We start from the raw sequence: 22922 nt of genomic DNA on the forward strand, positions 1-22922 counted from the left end.
GTCCCATGGAGGACACTACAATCTTCAAACAAAAACATCTTGGAGATCCTGGGCCACAGGGAGGTTAGGCTGGCCTCAACCAGAGCCAGGGCTTTTTCAGTTGTGGCCCTGATCTGGTGGAACTCTCTGTCACAAGAGACTAGGGCCCTGCGGGACTTGACATATTTCCGCAGGGCCAGCAAGACAGAGCTGTTCCACCAGGCCTTTGGCCGAGGCACAGTCTGACCCCCTCTGCTTCTGTAATGCTCATAGAACTCTAGCTCAATGGTGCTATTTTTACTGTTGTTAGCTGCTCTGAGCCCGGCTTTGGCTGGGGAGGGTGGGATATAAATAAAATATTATTATTAATAATATTATTAAGCTCTGAAAAGTGTACTGGACAGGGTGCTTACTTGCCACAGGCGACCAAGCAGGTTACTATTTCCGAAGCTGATTCAAAGCAATGATTCCGTCAGTGTTCTGTCCTCCAAAACCACACAGCTGACAAAGCCACTTCTGTTTTAAAACGCAGAAATGCAACAGGTGCAGTTGAGAAGCAGAAGTGACACAGAATGAGAAAGCAGGCAGAGAAACATAGCTTTGTTTAGAGGATTCCCAAAGCCCAGGAACTTTCCATCTCCAAACTGGGATTATGGTTAGCACAGAAAAGGTCCTGTAAGCCACCGGTACATTTTACACTTGGCACGCTGGTTGCACCCAGCTACATCCTTCTCAAGAGTAGCCCTACCGAAATTAACCCGAAGTGAGTCACATCCATCCTTTTCAGTGGGTCAACCAACACTGGATACAAACCGGTGCCCAATCTCTGAACAGCTTTTAAAAAGCAAACAGCAGGCACCAAGGTGGAGATGCAGATTGGGACCTTGGCAAGAAGGGTAGGGTGAGCTTTGCACTCCACTGTGGTCCTGGTCCAGACGAGGGGCCCTGTGCCTGCTATTTGCATTCGGAAGAAAACAATTTCCATTGACACGAATGGGAGCTCCTCACCCTCTCCTGCAAATAGCAGGCTGTGGTCTCTTTTTTCTACTAATAATACTCTTTATTACTAATGAAGAGCCACAACCACTCATGGAAGCGAGGTTTGATGGATCAGTGGTCTGACTTAGCGGAAGACAGCGTTGTATTTTCAGCCCCCAGATCACTCCATCTATGCCTGCTCTCATAACGAAACAGCTACCAAAAAGTATCAGAGCATAGAAGATTTTAAAGCAAGTTTTAAAAAGCTGGGGCTGATGAGGGTTGGGAGGCAACATGTGGAGGGCCAGAGGTTCGGCATCCCTGCAATACAGGGGAGCTGGATGGATTAGTCACCTGGCTTTGTGTGTTCGCATGTGAGGTGTCCATGACTACAAAGGGAATTAGCTAGTGGGATGACTTGTAAAGCAGCCTAGTGAACCGCTGATTCTTGACTAAAGTTATGTTCGCTGTCTTTGCAGAAGCCAGAGGGTACTGGTGATCCACAGGTGTCATTTAGCCTTGCTGCATAAACTTCTTGCCTTCTAACCATGACGGCCCCTTGGCTTTGGAGCAAACACTGTAAGGATGAAATGCAGCGAGAGCCAAAGCCTTAGCAACATTTATACCACACAGCCCTCGCCACCATTAACCTTTTAAAAGAGATCTAAAGGCAATAATCATATATCTTGCGAACCTTATAAGAAAAAATGGATATTTCATCTCGAGGCAGGAGGCTCTGGCCAAGGCTGGATGATCTTCTGCCCGAGCTGAAGTTTGCTTTGGTGTCTCGCGTCCAAGCAGAAGGGGTCAAAATTCTGCACCGGCATGACAGATGGGCTTGACAAGGCTGGAAGGAATCCTTCACTTCTTCATCAGGAGATGCTAGAAAACATGCTTTTAAAGCTCACCTCTGCACGGAGTAAGCCTAAAGATATAGGACAATGTAATTGATTGATTTATTGATTTCCCATTCCAGCTACTGCTTATCACCATCCAGGATTGAACACACACACACACACACACACACACACACACACACACACACACACACAAACACCACCCTGTCCCTGCTAGCAAAAGATGTGTTACTTTACTCCTTAAGAACCATTATCATAAAAGGCTGGAAAAACAACAAGAACATGCCACTGACAATTAGCTCCGCAGAGCAGTTTCCCATTGATTTATAATGCTAAACATTTCAGCTTGATCAACCCTCTAGTTAAAAAGGAAAGCGGGTGCAGGGGGTGGGGGAGAGAGAGCCCTGTTTGCAAATTTTATTTTTTAATGAAATGGGTTTTGTGTCTCTCTACTCCTCCCTTTTTGAAAACAAAAAAACAAAAAAGGGGGGAAATGTTTGCCAACTTAAAGGATCCTTAAATATCCTTACCAATATTAGTTATAACCCACCTAGAAATGGCATTTGCATTTTTATAACCTTGTTACTTAAAAGTGAGAGAGGAGAGGGAGAGGCAGGGCGATAGCATTCTCTCTGGGCTTTAATCCCAGCCTGAGCTCTTTATGCTTGAGAGCCCCTTATGATGCTGTAACTAACCTCAAACCTGGAACAGCAGGAGGGCAACAAACCTCAGAATACAGCAATGTCATGCTTTACAGGCATACTCTCCGCAACAGCATGAATGAGGCGGGGGGGACCGGTTGCCTAGGAAACACTCTGGTCTTAGTAATTATTACTGTAACTGTCTGCACACCCCACCTATAACAGAAATGAATAATAAATTATCATCACTGACTGGCAGCTTTCTGTTGTGGCTTCTGCTCGCCACTGCTACCTACTGGCATGCAAAATTAATTACAGACAAACAGCAGGGCTGTGATCCCAGGAAGCCAGAGATGCACACCCGAAAGGGAGATTCCCCACCCCACCCCTTTTGCTTATGATGGAAATCAAACTGCGTATCTGCTGATGGACCAAATCAAGAAATGTGTGGGGGGGGATATACTTTCCCCCCTTTTCTTTTGGTCGAAGCTGTGCCGGAAACTGGAGCCTGGAGCAAGGGCTAAAAGGAGCCTTGAAAGAGTGAGAAACCCACCCCCACCCCAAATGCTGTGCCCCCTCTTCCTGGTTTATTTTAATGAGACTTGTGTAGCTTGCCAGTGAGTTATGACCCAAAATTATTTCAGTTCAGGAAAACAGTTTTTAAAACAGGTTGCTGTCCGTATGAAGACTGGTGGACAGAGAGCATCCTGTTTTCTCATAGTTAAGAGCTTCCTTTGCAAGCTTATTTATTAATTGCATTTTATATCCTGCCTCTCCTCCAATGTTTCCAGGGCCACACACATACCCTGCCCTGCTCCATTTAACCGCACAACCAACAATCCTCACAGCTAGGCCCAGGGTTACCTAGTGAGCTCAACGACTGAGTATGAATTCAGCCCAGGTTCTCCCTGATTCTAACCCAACACTCTAACTGCTACACCACACTGCCTCTCTATTTTCAGGTGTGCACTTAGTTCCAAACCTGACAATAACTTTGGGGGAAAGCTGTCAGAGAGAGAGAGAGAAGAGAGAGAGAGATCTGTGTCAGAACTATTGGGGCAGGGGAAGTTAACACATCCCCTCTGTTATTTTCCTTTAAACAGATCACAGGAATGCCTGAAGGCATATGAAGCCACTACTTTGTTGAAGCTAAGAAGAGCTGGTCAGTGTCTTGGTGACAGAGACCTCTTAGGAGAGACATGTATGATACCTTGGGTTCCATGTTAAAAATCTCCACGCACTCACTTCAAACTATTTGCCCCATTGGTGAAGACTTGCATGTACAGGCTCTGTTGCATCATCTAGAGCAGTGTTTCCCGAACTTGGGGCTCCAGCTGTTGTTGGACTACAACTCCCATAACCCCTAGCTAGCAACACCAGTGGTCTGGGATGATATAGTCCGAAAACAGCTGGAGACCCAAGTTTGGGGACCACTGCTCTAGAATTTGGCGCTTATAATATTGATGGCATTCAGAATTGCTGACAGTCACATTTGTAGCCCACCTTTCCACCCAAAAGTTCATATACATATATGGTTCTCCCCTTCCAATTTTACCCTCACAAGAACCCAATAAGGTAGGTTAAGATGAATGATAGTGCCTGGCCCAGGGTCATCCCATGAGCTTCTCACACAAATTGGGAATTTGAACCCTTGTCTCCCAGGCCCCTGTACAGAACTCTTTTAACTACTACGCCATACTGACTCTCCTTGTTTATACAGACACACTTGGGGCTGGGCTTGTCTTTGGCTCCCACCGGGCTTTGCTGTAATGCGACACGGTCTCCAGTTATCCGAATGTGCTATCTTCTCCTCACTATCTTCTCTATACCTGTGTCATTGTAACCCTACATAAAGAGGACTCTTGTATATTTGATTATCTGTGTATTTGGATAAATGCACATCTTAACCTTCATAAAAAAAAATATGCTGGTTAATATTATAGAATCCATCCAGCATGAAATTGCTATAAATAAAACCCTGTCCAGTAGTTTTGATCAATTAAACTCCATAATTAACAAAGATACTCCATTCATCTTAGATTGTCTAATTTGCAGTAGAGTATTAAAGGACTTCTACTGGAAGATGAGTTTGTTTAGAAATTAGAACACACTTGGTGATGCTCTGGATTTGATTTAAAAGACACAGTGGGGAGTTGGCAAAATTCACATATCATGGGGTTAATGTGGGTTAGAACGGAGCTATTTGTAATACAAAAATATTGCATACCAAACACACACACAGATTCCTTTTAATCCAAGCTCATATTTTGAAACATAAATCACTGTGTTAAAATGAACAGCTGGAACAGCTGTACGAATCTCTCTCAGAAAGGCACAGAAATATGTTAGCTAGTCTTTGCTCTTTAAAAGATGGATTTGAAAGATGGCAGTGTGACTAGTCCTCAAAAAAAAGACAGGGGTGGGGAATAAAACTCATTTGCACACCTGAATGCCATCACATTAATGGAATAAAGCCACAAAACAAACCAATGGATCAGCTAATCCAACCTTCCAACTTGAAGCTTGTCCTTTCTACATGGGGAATAATAATAATAATAATAATAATAATAATAATAATAATAATAATAATAATTTATTTATACCCAGCCCATCTGGCTGGGTTTCCCCAGCCACTCTGGGCGGCTTCCAACTGAATATTAAAAACAGTACAGCATCAGACATTAAAAACGTCCCTAAAGAGGGCTGCCTTCAGTTGTCTTTTAAAAGTAAAATAGTTGTTTATTGCTTTGACCTGCTGGGAGGGCGTTCCACAGGGCAGGCGCCACTACCGAGAAGGCCCTCTGCCTGGTTCCCTGTAACCTTACTTCTCGCAATGAGGGAACCGCCAGAAGGCCCTTGGCGCTGGATCTCAGTGTCCGGGCTGAACGATGTGGGTGGAGACGCTCCTTCAGGTATACAGGACTGAGGCCGTTTAGGGCTTTAAAGGTCAGCACCAACACTTTGAATTGTGCTCGGAAATGTACTGGGAGCCAATGCAGATCTCTCAGAACTGGTGTTATGTGGTCCCGGCGGCCACTCCCAGTCACCAGTCTAGCTGCCACATTCTGGATTAATTGCAGTTTCCAGGTCACCTTCAAAGGTAGCCCCACGTAGAGCACGTTGCAGGAGTCCAAGCGGGAGATAACTAGAGCATGCACCACTCTGGCAAGACAGTCCGCGGGCAGGTAGGGTCTTAGCCTGCGTACCAGGTGGAGCTGGTGGACAGCTGCCCTGGACACAGAATTAACCTGTGCCTCCATGGACAGCTGTGAGTCCAAAATGACTCCCAGGCTGCACTCCTGGTCCTTCAGGGGCACAGTTACCCCATTCAGGACCAGGGAATCCCCCACACCCGCCCGCCCCGTCCCCCAAAAACAGTACTTCTGTCTTGTCAGGATTCAACCTCAATCTGTTAGCCGCCATCCATCCTCCAACAGCCTCCAGGCGCTCACACAGTGAGTGAATATTCCCAAAGAATACCCCTTTACCTTCTCCTGAAAGCCTCCAAAGAAAATAAATTCCACAACTTCCCTAAAAAGCTTGTTCAGCTAATGAATGGGATTATACTGTTCTGAGTCCATGTTGCCTTTTTGATGCCAGAACATCACAGCATTGTTGTTTCGTCGTTTAGTCATGTCCGACTTCGTGACCCCATGGACCAGAGCACGTCAGGCACTCCTGTCTTCCACTGCCTCCCACAGCTTGGTCAAACTCATGTTCGTAGCTTCTAGAACACTGTCCAACCATCTCGTCCTCTGTCGTCCCCGTCTCCTTGTGCCCTCAATCACAGCATTAGGGGTCTTTACTGATGCACTCTCTCTCCTTAACTTCTCTGCATGTTATTTTCACAACACAGAGGCCACTTTAAAAAGCAGTGCCCAGTTCAAACAACCACGTGGTTATTTTCCTTCCCTGCCAATTCTGTAGTGCTCATATGTCGATAAAAGTGCCATGGGTGCCAGCACAAAATGGCTGTCACAGATGGCAAAATGAGAAGCATTGGTTTGATAGACAGGTATCTGCTACAAGTTTTACATGGCTGAAATGTAGCCTACTATACAAAGAGTTGTGTCTCTTCCTGGGATCCCACCCACTTTTGGCTCCCCACCCCCCCCAATATTGTTGTCAGAGATGGAATGTTCCTCTTGCCCCTCTCAAAAAAAGAGGGGATTTCCCACCCCTGACTTAGTGGGAAGAACTACTGATCATGCAAGGTAGAGCACCCCATTATTCAATGCACTCGCCTCACTCGAGACTCTTGTCCCATGTAAAGCTGCTCCAGAGGGTTGAGGAAGAGTATGGGGGAAATGGCATAAAGGTTTGCAGAAATCTACATTTAGTCACAGCCTTAAGGTGGAATGTGGGTGGAGGCAGCAGGCGATTAGGCTTTATTGGGTGCTATGAGGGTTAAGAGCTGCACCTAGGACTTCTGTGGTGAAGAACTATACAATGGTTGGCTCCTCAACTTTTTCTTTTTTAAATATAAAATCCAGTTTTTACCCAGTTGTCTCCAACTTTAGGCAAAACACACAGGTTCCCTTGTAAGTAAAAAAAAGGGGGGGGAATGGAGACACTAGCCAGTTTTTATATTCACAGATCTAGAGATTACTTGTAGGCGCTAATCTAGGTTAAAGCACACATACAACGGAAGCCAAATTGGGTAGCTTTGCCTAATAGTTGGAAGAAACGTTCCCTCAACAGGAGGGCACCCTCAGCAATTCTCTAGTTAGGTTTACCCAAAAGGCAATCTTTTCCATTTTATTTTACATAAGTAAAAGTACTTATTTTACATATATCATAGTACCCAGACACTTGATGGTTGAGTGACACTGTTCCTGGCAACCCCCCAATCCATGTTTTTAGAGCAATTTTCTTTCAATGAAAGTTTTATAATTGATGTACGTGCAGCCCTAGTTTCATTCAGGAGGAAGGTGGGATACACACTGAAAATCATAGAGTAATATAAAATATTAAGAATACAAAAAAAAGACAACTATAAATACAAATACTTATTTTGCAATACCAAGGATTTCTGAGTGTAGGGAAGAGTTAGGCCCTGTGCCAAAGTTCAGTGTCCTTCCAAGACCAAACTATATTTATTTCTTATGGGTGCTACTGAAAGCATTTCAGTGTCGAGATTCTTCCGTCCTGCTCATACATAGAGACAAAGTGTATTAGTTCATCGTATCACAGATTTTGATTCCTATCAAGGGGTTTAGGTTGCTCATTTTTGTTGTTGTTGCCCCTGGTTACACCTATTATTAGAAGCTCCTTTTGGATAAATAAAAGCAGAACTACACGTTAACACCTGATACACCGATCCTACAGTTATGTCACATCAGACTGTGGGTGGGGGTTGTGTGTTTTAATGCCCCCACCATGTTTAAAAACAACATCAACCACCCAACAAACTGTGCACCTAGAAAGGTAGCATGTGAGGGAGAAAGAGAAGCTAGAGCCCTTTCCCCTTATGTTAGCTTTCTACAGACAGGAAATATCTGCTGCGAGGGAGCAAGGCAACCACGCCACCCCTATCTGCCGTACAGTCCCAAGAGGGCTGGTACTTCTGAAAAGGTAACTTTCCCCCAAAGATAACGTGGCTCATGGACAGCCCATGAAGTTAGTGCCCACTGCCTGGGACCCTGGAAAAAGAGACGGCAGTAATCTAGGCCAGAGGAGGAGGGGACAGCAGGGGCAAGATGATAGGAGAGGGGAAGAAGGAGCCCATCCACATTATACTATTTGAAACAGATGTGGGATGTTTGTGCCCTTTAGCTTAATTTCATGTGAGTGGCCTTCCTCCAAATCTGCTGGTACTCCCTTACTGCTGGTAAAGGTAAAGGCAAAGGGACCCCTGACCATTAGGTCTAGTCGTGACCGACTCTGGGGTTGCAGCGCTCATCTCACTTTATTGGCCGAGGGAGCCGGCGTACAGCTTCTGGGTCATGTGGCCAGCATAACTAAGCCGCTTCTGGCGAACCAGAGCAACGCACAGAAATGCCTTTTACCTTCCTGCCAGAGTGGTACCTATTTATCTACTTGCATTTTGACGTGCTTTCAAACTTCTAGGTTGGCAGGAGCAGGGACCAATCAATGGGAGCTCACCCCGTCGCAGGGATTCGAACTGCCGACCTTCTGATCGGCAAGTCCTAGGCTCTGTGGTTTAACCCACAGCACCACCTGCGTCCCCCTTACTGCTGGTACCTGACTGTAAAAAGATCAGGCCAATGGCCCACCTAGTCCAACACCTGTTCTCACAGTGGCCAACCACATGACCCAATGGGAAACCCACAAGCAGGACCCAAGCACAAGAGCACTCTCCCCATCTGTGGTTTCTAGAAACTGGCATTCAGAAGCATTGCAGCCTCTGACTGCAGAGGCAGAGCAATTCATCATAGCTAGTGTCCATCAAACATCCACAATGAGACTGTTACTTGCCTGCAACATGGTATCTAGGGCTAGAGATTGCAAACCATGGAAAGCAGCAGGGTCGGGGGGGGGGGCGGAATCCAGATAAAGGCAGCTGGAGGGAAGAGGAAAAGGATGCACACACAGCAATTGTATTCCAGGCAAGCCAATGGGATTTACAGCATGTAAGCATAGTTAAGATTGGGGCCCATTTTCTCTAATTAACCAGCTCTGGTAGATTAGATTAGATCTTCAACCCCTTTGTTATTTAAAATACATATTCATAGCACTATATTTTATAGATGTACTGTTCTGGTTACAAAATAGCTCCTACTTTTCTAGGACATAATTTCATTTTGTTTAGCCAAGAATTCATTAAGGAAGCTATAAATAACCTCCTTTAAATATTTAGCCGTGAATAGAGGGTGGACTGGCATTGATGGCTTATTTTAGTACTAACGCAATATGCTTTAGAGCCATAAAATCCACATTTCAGCATGTATCAAGCTAATGATTAACACCTCCAATGAGGTTTGCGATATCCAATTATAGTGTGTGTTTGCAAGCTTAGGTCCCAAAGAACACCCCCCCCCCTCACACACACCAAACTTTCCAGTTTGGGAGGGGACACCAATATTCCAGAAAAGCATTGTATGACTTCTGTCCCTAAACTGGCCAGCTGGCCACACAAAAATCACATAGTAGTCAATGTAAAAATAGGTGAATTAGAAGCAGTGCAGGATTTCCCTCCTCTGACCTGATAGACTGATATTAGGATTGAGAATGGCTCTTTTTCATTGTATTATCTTGCCCATACAATGAGATCTGCTTCAGAGATCCTGCTTGCATTTCTGCCAGTAAGGTCAATTAGGTTGGTGAGCATAAAACACACACCAGGGCCTTTTTAGGGGTTGCCCTGCTGTTACAGAACCCCCTTTTGATTGGATTACACTTGCTTCCCTGCCTTACAGACTTTCAAGTGAGCCTCAAAGAATTATTCCTTAAAATGTTGTCTTTCCCTAACAGTTTAACTGACTTATGATGAGATCAGAGTGGCTTTCTCATAGTAAAGTATATCATCTTGATTTATCTATCTGCCGTTTATGCGTGCTGCTTTGGGAAGAAATGCCCCTAAAAGGAAGGCTGTAAATATTTTACATAAATAAATAAGAAATAAAAGGACTCATGACATCTGTACACAGCCTTTCTTCCAAAGAGCTCTGAGAGCTATTTTGCCTTACCAACAACCCTATAAAGTTGGTTTGGTTAAGGGAGACCAGGGCCGTGTACAGGCTGCTATTTACTCTGCATCTAGTGTGCTCCCATCGCTATTTGGGGAAATGGAGTATACATGTTAGCTATAATCCACGTCTCTCTTACAGTTTCTTAAGGAATACTGCATTTTGATGCATTTCCCCCCAAACCAACTTCAATCTGAACTGAGAAATACTGACTAATTAGTCTGTCTGTAGCCTCTATCCTGCCCCCAAAAGATGTAATGGCAATTTGAACATCAGTTCCCTAAATCCCACCCCAACACTCTAACCCAGGGGTAGTCAACCTTTTTATACCTACTGCCCACTAATGCATCTTTCTTGATGGTAAAATTTCCTTACCACCCACCAGTGTTCGTTGGAAGGATTCAGCTTGTGTCGTAGAACCCCCTACCACCCACCTAGAATCCTGAAACGTCCACTAGTGGGCAGTAGGGACCAGGTTGACAACCCCTGCTCTAGACATTAAACCACACCAACTGTCCATTAAGATTTGCAGATGGTTCCTTGCTTTAAAGACTTGCCCCATATCCTATAGAACATAGAACATAACACATAACGGCCACCAGTCCAGATTGATATTGGCATGCATATGAACAGATTGAATTCCAATCTAACTCACCAGTCCTCAAGCATTCCATGTCTGGCTGAGTTCTGTAACTAACAGACAAGCAGAAGCCTTCTTAGTAGTCAGGCTCCCCTCTGAGAACCAGAAGCACCCTGTTTTACAAATACAACAGAACACTCAACTTTTGCTGCACTGTAAAGGTTGTTTAGTACATAAGCAAGTTGGAGTAAACGAATGGGGTATTGGCTGCTGAAGACATTTTACCACCTGAGGCAGAGCAACAAATGGTGTGTGTCCCTCTCCCAATGGTCATGGAACATGGTACTCAAGGCCAGTCATGCTACTTTGTCACCTGAGGCAAGCTCCTCTCCAATAATAAAAAACAATAAAAAAATCAGAACAGCTAAACAGTTTGCTGCTGTTTCATGACACCCAATATCAGCTGCTTGAAACAGTAACCCCACTCTGCCCAATGGTAGGGCTGGTCCAAGATTATTTAGGAACACAGGAAATTGCCTGGTGTCGGGTCAGACCAAATATCTCTCCATCTTATTCTGACTAGCTGCATGCAGCATTCTAGGTTCTTGGGCAAAGGTCTTTCCCACCACCTAATCCATTTAGTTGAAGGTGCCAGGGATTGGACCTGGGACTTTCTGCACGAAAAGTGTGCTTGACAACTGAGCTGCAGCGATTCCCTTTGCCTACCTTGACTAAATTCCTGAAAGTTGATTTTCCCTTCTCTAAAGACAAACGTTCAGGGCATCTCTTGTGTGCTGGGGCCACAATGGAAGCTGCTTCTGCTCAACATTTGCTCAGTATTAGCTTCGCAAAGAGAACGTGGGAACAAGTGTAACATGGAAAAGTGAACCAAGCTGAAAGGGGAGAAAGATAATTTGCTATTTTGCTTTCATTTTGTTTATTTATTGGACTCAGAGTTAGGCCCACAGCTGTCAGGGCAACTAACACTACACAAATTTTTACTCCCACCCGTTTGCCTAGGCTGCTGCTCCTGCAAGACATACTGTATAGGCCTTGGTTTTGAAAGCTGAGAGGGAAGTCCCCTTGTGAACCAGATCTGATTGCTTCCCAGTTCATGAAAGAACTGAAGCAGGTGGTCTAGTATGGATATTGCAGCCAGCTCATTGATTTGTGCTTGGATGGCAATAGGAAACTAATGCAACACTTGCTTGTTCTTAGAAAGGTACGTGGACTAAAATCCTGCAACCCGACCTAGTGCCATTTGCTGCAGGCAGGATGCTGCCACAGTGTGCAGCTGGAGGACTGGCCTGATAGACTGCTTCCTTTTGATTACATGTCCATGCTGTGTCTTGTATTCAAGTTGCAAACTCTGAACAATAACGGCACAGGGTCGATTGCTTCCTGGAACAGCCCACAACAACAGAATCACATTTTTGAATGCACAATGGAATGGGAGGATCTCTTTGGGGCTAAACCTCCTTTAGTTTAGGGTTAAGCTCTTCTCCCCATGAGCACGTAATTCCATTGACGTTAATAGGTGTTTCATACACAAAGAAAAGAAAAGAGAGTAAAGGGCTCTGTATTGGAAAGGTCAGAGAACATGCTCAAGGAATTTGGAACTGAGAAAATGTTTCAACTCCACTGTATATAATAACCCAAAGGAGAATACTTTCAACATTTCAGATTTTTTCTTTTTCTTTTACTTGAAAAGTGTAATTTTACAAAATACCATTTTTTTCCATCAAAGAAACATCCCTGCAAAGTATGCGAACACAGCGTTCTGTTTCATAGAGTTTATACAAGTTATCAGAGGTTTTATGCTAGTAGGAAAGAAATGATTCGTCAGCACAGTCACCTAAAAGCAAACCCTACAAAACAATGGGGGATATGAGCAAGTCTTAAACGCTAAAGCAAGTCATGAAATATAATTGTTGGCTCTATTTGAAAGTTGCAAAGTTTCTTTCAAACGACCCATATGGTATGTAGAACATCACATCTGGTACAAAACTGCCTGTATTTAGGTTTAAACACACACACACACACACACACACACACACAGCCTTATGAAGATTATTCTTTTGAAAATTATTCCAAGTGCTGTTATCGTAAGGCAAACATATACAAAGGTGCTGACTGCATACAGGGATATTAAGAAAATAAAAAGAATTTTGAAGTGTTTTTTCACCGATTTTTTTTTTTAAGAAATATCATCAACAGAGGTCTAAACATGAACAGTATCAAATCAACGCAGCCTGCCATTTTAAACTTCCATTGTCTAAGCAGAAACTAGGTTTTCTGTTGCATTCTGGCAGCTTTGAATTTTGAAACCCTCTTTGTAGTTTCTTCTGAAGCTTCAGAAAGAACTTCCTCAGATTTTCGCTCCAGAATGGTAGGCAGGGCAGGGTGAGCGATTACTGGGTGTGGTGCTGAAGCAGGAGACAAAGGCTCCTTCTCTACAACAGTCCCCGAGAAAGCCTACAAGGAAAGGAAACCTTGAAAGTAAGCTTATAGGTTACAAAGTGTATTACCATCACTCTCTCTTTTAGTCGAAAATACAGAAAAAACTCCACAAAACCAACAGCAACTCCCTGCAAAAGAAAACTGTCTAGCTTCCTCAAAAGAAAACCAGAAGGAGTGCTAGTGTTCTAAGGAGAGATATTCATACCTCTATGTACGTTTTGGAATAAGAAAAAAAATGGTCTTCAAGAACATAAAAACAGATGATGCAATAGTAAATTTCAGCTCTGCAACTGATACAACTTTGCAGATTTGGGGCCTGTCAACATTTCAATCATATTGCACTTTCAAGGTTTCATATTGTGCCTCCTTTAACTGCTTCAAGCTGACACCTGGTGTGCGAACTACAAACTATTTTGCGTGCTGACATGTTTCCCCCCTGTCAACATCATCACAACAGTTAAGTAAGATTTTATAGAAAGTGGCAGACAAGCTCAATATATTTTTAAATGCCGGAAGACTGCGAGGTACATTAGGGAATTGTCCCCTTGCGGACTGCCTTATGTTAACTTATCTGGAGGCATCTGGCTGTCCGCTCCAGGAAAGGGGTCCCTGGATCAGCTGGTCATTTTAGCCTGATCCAGCATGGCTCTTCATATAGTAGGCAAGATGTGAACAAAATGCTAAATCACAGATTTCCATTGGTCACTCATAGGAAGCAAGGCCTAATCTAAACCCTCTCTTTTCCCGTTGTGATTATGTGCCTCTCCCAATGAAAAAGTCTCTGTGCCTCCACTCCTTGGGCTGCTATTAGAGGTGGGTGTCCTCTGAGCAACTTACCCTGCTGCCAGAGTATCCCTTTTTTTCCTGGCCCCTTTGATCCATTTGCCCTCGAGAACAAGGCAAGAGAGAGTGCAGAACTCTCTAGTTTCTTACTAATTGAGGAGGAAATCTCAACTAAATCCTAAGTAAACGTACTTCCCCTGAAATGGTGGTGGTTACTTCCCAGTAAATGCATCTAGGATGGAAGTGCCAAGGTTCACAAGAGAGTGTTTTATAAATGGTTTACCTGACTTAGGAAAGAGCACTGACAGAGGCACCTGTGCTCTAATCAGACTAACATGGGGAAAAGGCTGCCTTTGTGAAATGCTCCCGGCATGCCTTAGTCAGAAAGAGAATAGTCTGCCTGTAGATGAAGGAATGCACATTTTTGTTGTTTTGCCCAAGGAATAAGCTGGTGACAGCTAAAGAGACAATTTACGAAAAATGAAATCAACATTAATAAGATTTCTAATTTGCCCTAATGTTTTCTCCTAAAAAGAAACAATAAATGAAAGAACCCTCTCTCTGTACCTCATACAATCCTGATAATGGCAATGGTTTTTTTGAAAGATGCTCCTGCTCCCCCTCTTCTTCCTCCACTAAGATTCCTTCGCTGTTATCACTGTAGGTACTTTCATCATAGCTCACACTCCGCAGAATTCCTCGTCTGTCATCAAACTCAGCAGTGCTGCTCTCACTGGTATCACTACAAACACTGTTCTCACGGCTTCGAGACTTCAAAATTGATTTACGAGGGACATACTCTCCATTCACAACATCAACAAAGACTCTGCAAAAGGAAAATGTTAGCTTTAATAAACTATGTGAGAGGGGGGCAGAGAACCACATGACAAATTCACAATAATTTCACTGTCTTTGGTACAAATTAATTATGATGACTTTGCTTAGTCAACTTTCTTACTGAACTCTTGTAAAAGATGCAAAGTAGGTGGATTACATTCAGCAACACAACTGTTACCCTGCCCCTTTTGAGTGGATACCTATCACATTTCTTCAGGAGTGAACATCCTTATTAGAGCTTTACAAAGACTTGTATTTTGCAAAATGAAACTGGACACCACCTGAAGGAACCTTTTTATAAAGTGACACTGTTTTTGCTTTTAATAACCAGATTTGACTTCAAATTATCTATCACGCTCAAGAGAATATAATGTGTGGTTATTGAAGTGAAAGAAGATCTGAAAAACTTGTGAGCTTCACAGGCTTGACAGAGGGTGGAGTGAGATACAGAGACAGAGAGAGATCATGGGTCCACCTAGTTCTGTATTGTCTATATTCTTGCTAGCAGTCTCTCTTCAATGTCTCAGGGTTTTTCCAAGCATCACCTACCTCCAACCCTTAATGCAGCCTTTCCCAGCCTGATGTCCTCCAGATGTTGTTGGACTACAATGCCCATCAGCCCCAGCCTCCATGCTCAATGGTTAGGGATGATGGCACTTGTAATCCAGCAACATCTGTCAGGAATCTGCTTGAAGAAGGCCGCTTTAACAGGAGATATTGAATACTGAACTGGAACTTGTGGCATGCAAAGCATAAGCTGCTGTAAAGTCATGGGATGTTTTCTCAGTAGCTTTGCCATGGGTATGATCAGTTGCCAATAAAGTAAATCACTTTAGAAGAGTAAGGAACATGCCACCCCAAAGTAGTTTAGAAATTTTTCAGCTCTGAGAATTTCTGCATTAATACACTCACAGGCAGATGTTTTGTTTTTATATGAAGTGATATGAAAACAATATGAAAACATTAATAGCAGTAGCAATTAAAAACAATATGAAAACATTAATAGCAATATCTGCTAAATGCCCTAAATAGGTATAGCAGCAAAATGAAACACAAATTGATTGTTTTTGCAATTTTCATAATGGCCAAGCCATTTTTAAGGAACCATTTAACTGAATAATTGAATAATTGTCAAATATGAATAATACAGAATAAGTGAGATATTCCTACCAGGTGCAATTTGGCATACAAAAGGTTCAGGAATACATTATATAATTTATATTAATTACATGGAATTAAATAGGATTAATTATTAGCTGTGGCCCTCTGGCTCTTGGTAGATTACCAACTGTTCTAGAGCTATACTATGCAAAATGAATCACACCCCACCAAACAGTTCTTACTACAGGTGCCATACCGATAAATGTCTGCTGGTGTTTTGATGCTGGGCAGTTCTGTAGCAGAGTGCCCATTGCCATTGCTATTCTTTCGCTTGCGTTTTGCCTCTTCTTTCTTCTCACTGAATTTCAAAGTAGTATTTTTTCCTGTGTTTATTCGTACCTGAGGCGGAAATAAACATTAGTCATAAATAATCAGACTTTAATCAAGCAAAGACAGCAAAATATCATTCTTTAATCAGCTGAACAAACAAAATATTAAGGTCTATGGCACCCCCATATATAGGGGTGGTTTTGGCTGCAATGCTAAACTGTGGTTTGGTGTTGCCTGAATAAGCCTTGGGCTTGTTTGCTCCTACCCATCCACTCCTCTTTGGCATAGCTGTGAGAGGTTAGAAGCTTCTGATTCTGTTTTCAGCTAACAGTGGTTTGTTATGTGTGGAACCAGAAGTGTGATTAGTCTTAACCACAATTTGTCGTGGGTAACTTCAAACAAGCCAATTTCAAACCATTGTTTCTGAAGCTGGCTTGTTTAAACTAACCATACTTACATTTAACCACACTTCTGGGTTTGGATGACACAGCAGGCTGTAGTACACCACAAGATAGCAAAATCTAGACGCACCTGAGCACCCTTGTTTAAGGTGACCTGAGATGCACCACTAGCCATAAGGGAATCCACTGTGACAGTGAAAAATCTAAATAAATTTCAAAACACTAATTCTATTCAGGGCTATAACCTAAACCAAATTTAAACAAAATTGTTGTTCATCAGCTATGAGAGAAAGCAGCAAAGGGTTAACTCTTCTTCTCAGTCAGAAGGCTGGGGCAAAAAACCTGATGTCCTATCAGGAGAGGCAACTCTTCTCATTTCACTTTCTGCCTCCAATTTAAATCTGGGAACAAAGCCAGCCTTTTAAAGAACAGCTCCAATATACCTTCCCCATCTCTCCTTAATTATCATATATGGAGTAGGAAGGAAACATTAGACCAGCACTGATCTGTTCTCGTCCTCAGCACTGATCTGTTCTCGTCTCAGCAATATGGCAGGAAGAGAGGAGAGTGTCCAGGCTTCTTGGGATATACCAATGCAAATCTGCAGAGGTTTAGAAAAGAGTTGTAGTACTAACAAATTTTTTCTCAGGCATGGGGATAGCCTATGAGTGATGGGATCCTGCCTCCACCAACACTGAGGGCAAACTGTTCTCTCCTGAACTCTTTCTGTGGATAAGTTAGTCATCTTTCTGTGGATAAGTTAGGCTAACATCTCCAAAGAAAAGGTGGAGTAATGGGATTTCTTCAGTCTTTCAGCTCACCCTGGAGTTTACATTCTAGATGCCAAAGTGTAAGAAAATGCAATAAACAGCATTACCATCACACTCCATCAACATCCAATCATACCAGGTCCTAGGTGTACCTAGGTGTCCTTCTGGCTACTCTTTCCAATGACCTGAACGTGGTAGGGATCCTCTTCAGATAGAAAGCAAAGTTTGCCTTATCTTTTAAATGAAGAGGCATAATCCCATTTCTTGCCCTCAAAGCCTACTGAGCAGAAAGGACATTCCTGGTTAAGTCCATTTCCCATTTTACCTAAAGCCAACAAGATTTTAAGCAGTTTGGGGTAGCATGTAGATTTTAATACCATATTCTTTTCACATGTGATCTTTTTAAGTTTGAAAGCAAAGAGTTTAGATCAGAAATGCAAAAAACTCCCTTTTACCTAATCATTTCATGAGAATACAACATTAGTTAGAACCCTAAATAAGCCTGGTCTCTCGACATGTAAAAGTAGCAGCGTATTACGCAAGAAAAGCATTACAAACTGATAATTCAACAATCTCCATAATATGAATTCAACAATCCTTGCAATACAAACCCTTTTAGGTTCCACAGTATGAGAGAAATATATTGTCGGTACAGCGTGCTCAGCAATGGCTGAATCATCCTGATCATCATCACTGCAATAATGATTTGGGCCATTAAGCTGGTCTCTGAACACTTCTGAGTTGGTTACTTTTTTCTGGAAGTTGCCCTGAGTATTAGGTTCTTCCCCCCTATCGGCCATATTCACATCTGTCTTTTTTTCTTCTCTCTCTTCTTCAGAGGAGGAAGTGTCTTCTCCATTTGCCTCAATAGCATCAGAGATCCTAGAGTGGGGATGGGGAAGGATGAAATTCAGTTCCAGTTCAAAGCCATAAAATAAGCATTTAGCTGATGCTTGGATATTTTTAGGGCTTTCCCTTCTTCTGCAAGATATGGACAACTATCTTATTTTTACAAATAACACCAAAGAGTAGCACATGCACCGGAGGCACACTTGGTTTGTACTGGAAACTGGACTTCTAGTGTTGCAGCACTGATCTGCTATAATCAGTTAGAAGCTGAAATTTGACAAATAGACTGGGCATAACTGTCAGGGGTCCTTTACCTTTTTTTAGCTTGTTACTTATGCAGATACTAAAGACCTTTTTCTTTTCTTTTCTTCTTTGTTAAGATAGCGTTCCCTGAAGCATGACCGAGTCTTTTTATGGAATATTAACTGTACAATTGTAGAAATGGTTTTATTGTTTTAGACTTTCTATATTTTGTACTATCGCTCATTTTATCTTATTATACACTGCTTCAGTAGGTTCTGGCTGTGAAACGGTTTATAAATCTGCAAAATAGAGCAAATAAACAAATAATACCCAGTTTCCTGTTTACCATGTTGGCCAACCAGATGCCTCTGGGACAGTCACAAGCAGTACATGGAGGCAACAGTTCTCTCTTGTTGCTCCCCTGCTTACTCTACTAAAACGAAGAGGCTTCATATAGCCATCCTGACTAGCAGCCACTAACAGACTTGTTATGATTTCTAATAGTATGCTCTGCTGCTGTGGTGAACAATGGGGACGTACATGCCATTATTTCCAATGTCACCAATTGTTCCTATGTACCAAGAAACCACCAAAAACTTCCAATTATTAGCTTGAGGGGAAATCTCATGAGGTTTTATTACAATCGAGCAGTATACAAATTTTGCTAAGTAAATGTTAAGTAAAATTACTGAAGGTTTTTTAAAAGTTTGCCCCCCCCCCAACCTACCTACTCCACTTATTTTTTGGCACTTTTTGCCCACCAATTTATTATTATTACTTTCTGATACAAGTTAAATCCAGCTACCTGATGGTTCTGGAACTTTGGCTGCTGCGTGATCCAATCTCATCCTCAAGACTCATCTCAACTCTTTTATGGCACAGTGCTTTGAATTTATTTGACTGTGCTTTAAGTACAACTAAGCAACTGTTGTTTTCTTTTAGAAAGATGTTGTAAACTCAATCCTGGAATTCCAGTATGGTCAAAGGCTCTACCTGCACTACTATGTTGTAACAGTTTACTTCCCCTGAATGGTCATTCCTTTCTCCCTATAAAGAATCACGGGAATTGTTGTTTGGTGAGAAACTTTAGGAGTGACCATGGCTCAGTGGCAGAGTATACACTTTGCAGAAGGTCCCTGGTTAAATCCTTAGCAACTCCATTTAAAAGGATTTAGTAGCAAGAGATGGGAGAGAATTCCGTATGACCCCCTGGAGAGGCATTTTCAATCTGAGTAGACAATACTGTGGTAACTGGATACATAATGTGACCTGGTATAACAGAGCTTCCTATATTCTCTATGTTCTCAGTGTCCTCCGCTTCACAAAATTACAAATCCCATGGTTCCCTCAGCGGAATGAATTACTGTAAAACTAATTTAAGTCTATGGTGAAAATATGTGTCAGCCAGAAGTGTTAGCCAGAAGATTCCACACTTACTACTTAAATGATTACATTCTGCTGTCATTCAAATTGGGGTGGGGGATCAGGAAGTAAAGGGGATGGAGAAAAGTTTAATGCCCAACACTTTTTGGACTCCTTGGGAACGTCATTTGGGTGTTCCAAATGCTAACGTTCAATCTCTTGTTATATTGTCTCTACTCTCCTTCTGCCGTAGCAGGAAAGTGGGGACAGTATAACATTGCATTTTTTTCTCCTACCATTTTTCTGTCTGCTCCCTCCTTCCCCAATTTTCCTGGGATTTCCCTTTTTTCGCTATCAAAGTGACTAAAACGGGTAAATATATATTTCTGTTTATGCACATCAGTACCCAAGCCAAATCTACTGTATTTGCTGGTCGATTTGTTTTTATTTAAGCAGCAACCTCATCCTGTAACAAAGGAAGATTACAGAAGTTCAGGTTTTCCAGATGAGGAAAAGAACTTTGAAACTTTCTTTTTGGTGTGATTGGAAATGGAAAATGTTGCAGAAGCAGAAAGTAATGAGACTGTGGGTATAATAATCACAGAATGTCAGATATACAAAATGCAACACTGCATATGGGATTGCAATGCACTATAAATTTGGGTCAGGCTTTGTTCACCAAAAAGGAAAGACCAGGGAGAGTGTTTCTAAGTGCTAAGCATAATTCTGTAGCCAATCCTAGACTCAGAGAGAATTTCAATGCATGAGATAGTGTTCAAAATATGCAAGTTTGACAACAACGGAAACACAAGTCACCAATGTCTTTCCCTGTTTGAGAACCCAGACTTGATTAAGTGGGAAAGTTTGACTCAATAAATATCCAAGCTTCAGTCCTACAAATTCTCACTTCTTTTGAACAGAATGCTCCAACCAACAACTGTTAAGATACCTGTCAAGTTCACCAAGTATCTCTTCTTGTCTCTCTAGTTCATCTAGTCTGGCCCAAAAGTCTTCCTCTGATTTCAAGTCCTCACTGGATTTTTCGCCAGTTCCATTTTCTTGAAGATTTGCCTCAAAAGCAAATGTTTTTGGTTTAGAATGAGGTTTGTGAGCAATTCTGTGTTTTCCTGTGTAATAAACAAAGCAAGAGATTTTTTTAAACTTATATTACCATCATAATACAAAGGAAAGGAAAGGAAGCAAAAAGGCAATTGTAATGAAGGACTTTGGACAAAAAACATTAAAAAAATGTTTCAAATTACTACTAAAATTTTAAGTAGCACCAATGAACTATATAATCGTCGCATGGCAAAAAGTACCTGATGTTTATCCAAATGCCAAAATACATGCCGCCCCGCCCCCCCAAAAAACCAGGAAAACAGCATTTCTGGGATATTTTCAATGTAGTAACTTTACAACTGCTATATCAGAAGATAAAAAGCTGCCTTATATTAAGTCTGCCCACAGGTCCATCTAGTCCCATGGTGTCTACACCAGTGTTCTTTTGCCTTGGGTCCCCCAGATGTTGTTAAGACCACAAGTGCCATCACCCATGACTGTTGGCTAAACCGGCTGGGGATGGTACAAGTTGTAATCCAACAACAGCTGTGGATCCAAGGCTGAAGGATCCACAATGGCTCTCGGGTATGTGAGAGTTTCTTCTTTATTCCTTAAACTCTCTACAGTAGATGCTCATTTGCTGCCACTGGACTACAACTGCCATAGCCCTTGACTATTATTCATGCTGGCTAGGGCTAGCTAGCCACCCCTCCTTTATAACATACTCCAGTGTGTATTGGGGAAATGATGAAAAACTGTATAACAAGTATGTCTGAGAAACTTATTCTGGACTCTTCAAGGAAGAGGCACAAAAATTCTATTTATTTTAGCTTGGTTATAAGGGTATCACATTAAATGATGCATGTGCCTCAGTTTATAAATGTATCTTGCCATTTTCAGAAGTGCCTAGAGAAACCTAAAGTTACACACTAAGTCACTACATTAAATTGGAGACCATTTGGTTTTCGTATTAGAAAAAATAATATAAATGTGAAACACAGATCCCACAATGGTTGAGAACATTTTAAAACCGCACACTCACCTTTTGTTTCAGTGCCATTACTTTCAGCAACTTCTCTTATATCCACAAAATCACCTGCTGCCTAATTGGAAAAAAATGTTAGAGTTATCAAGTATATTTGATAGTAACTACTTGCTAAGCATTCACATATCTGGTTAGCTAGTGGTAAGTGAGCTTTGGACTTCTGTGTCACAAATGGCAGTTGTCCATGCTATGTAGCAAGCAAAATGAGGGGAGTTTTGAAATAGTTTGTGGTATGACATGGGATGGGTTTATTTCTGATCTTCAAAGACTAAGGTTATAAATCCTTCTGGATCCATGCCAGTCTTAACAGCTCCTGGTCCTTGAACCTAACAAACTTTGCAACGTGAAGTGGTTTGAGAGGTGAGTAGCCTCTGTTATGTTCATATGCTTCTTATCACTTTTATAAAGTGCCCTTTGGATGCAATAACAAATGTCTTACATTACTCATCTTCTGCAAATCTTCTGTGAATTCAACTCTGGATTCAAAGTTCTTCATGACTTTCTGCAAATCATCCAGTGCTTTCCTTACATCTGAAATTACAAACAATCACTATTCAAGAGGACGCATATGCAAAATGAAAAGAGTATTAACCAAGTAATTTCATATGGAAAATGCTATGATTCATAATCTATATTTACAAAAGAGTTTTTATTTCCCCACCCTCTTTTGTTTTTCAAGAGGTTCACATGCAAAGTTGTCATTGCTCTGATCAACAGTGTGAAGACACACTTTGTAGTGGTAGAGAGAGAAAAAATCCCCTCTTGATGAAGGCCTTGAAAGTAAGACTCCAGATGTTTCACAATGCCTGAATTCTATAGAGCTGTTGTAGCTAGTATTACATATTTTACATATGTTTTGTTTCACGGTCATTTGCAAAGATAACCTCAGGGACAACAAGTGGGCTGGCGCTGCATAAAGCACGTTTCTTACGCTGTTTCCTGACTAGGTGTATTCCTGAGTTCTTCTCATATAAGCCGATGTATGCTTACTCTGAAGT

The 22922-nt window shown here is 42.1% G+C and overlaps 3 protein-coding genes across 4 annotated transcripts in view; 1 reads left to right on the top strand and 2 right to left on the bottom strand.

The window, feature by feature from the left end:
- Nucleotides 1-22922, top strand: part of LOC309346491 (protein C19orf12 homolog) — a 315967-nt gene that overhangs the window by 126948 nt on the left and 166097 nt on the right. The gene's annotated exons all lie outside the window — the stretch shown is intronic.
- PLEKHF1 (pleckstrin homology and FYVE domain containing 1) overlaps nucleotides 1-22922 on the bottom strand; it is a 296105-nt gene that overhangs the window by 84015 nt on the left and 189168 nt on the right. The window lies entirely within an intron of this gene.
- Nucleotides 12362-22922, bottom strand: part of URI1 (URI1 prefoldin like chaperone) — a 46040-nt gene continuing 35479 nt past the window's right edge. For both annotated transcript variants that reach the window (XM_081870255.1, XM_081870256.1), the window contains 7 exons: nucleotides 22364-22455; nucleotides 21922-21982; nucleotides 20770-20947; nucleotides 17978-18248; nucleotides 16122-16264; nucleotides 14495-14753; nucleotides 12362-13159 (listed from right to left, as the gene is read on the bottom strand). In XM_081870255.1, the coding sequence (XP_081726381.1) occupies nucleotides 12971-13159; nucleotides 14495-14753; nucleotides 16122-16264; nucleotides 17978-18248; nucleotides 20770-20947; nucleotides 21922-21982; nucleotides 22364-22455 (1193 nt within the window). In that variant the 3' untranslated portion in view covers nucleotides 12362-12970. The remainder of the gene's footprint in view (nucleotides 13160-14494; nucleotides 14754-16121; nucleotides 16265-17977; nucleotides 18249-20769; nucleotides 20948-21921; nucleotides 21983-22363; nucleotides 22456-22922) is intronic.

Source organism: Podarcis erhardii, assembly GCF_964252035.2.
Source record: "Podarcis erhardii genome assembly, chromosome: 7".
In the NCBI taxonomy this organism is placed as follows: domain Eukaryota; kingdom Metazoa; phylum Chordata; class Lepidosauria; order Squamata; family Lacertidae; genus Podarcis; species Podarcis erhardii.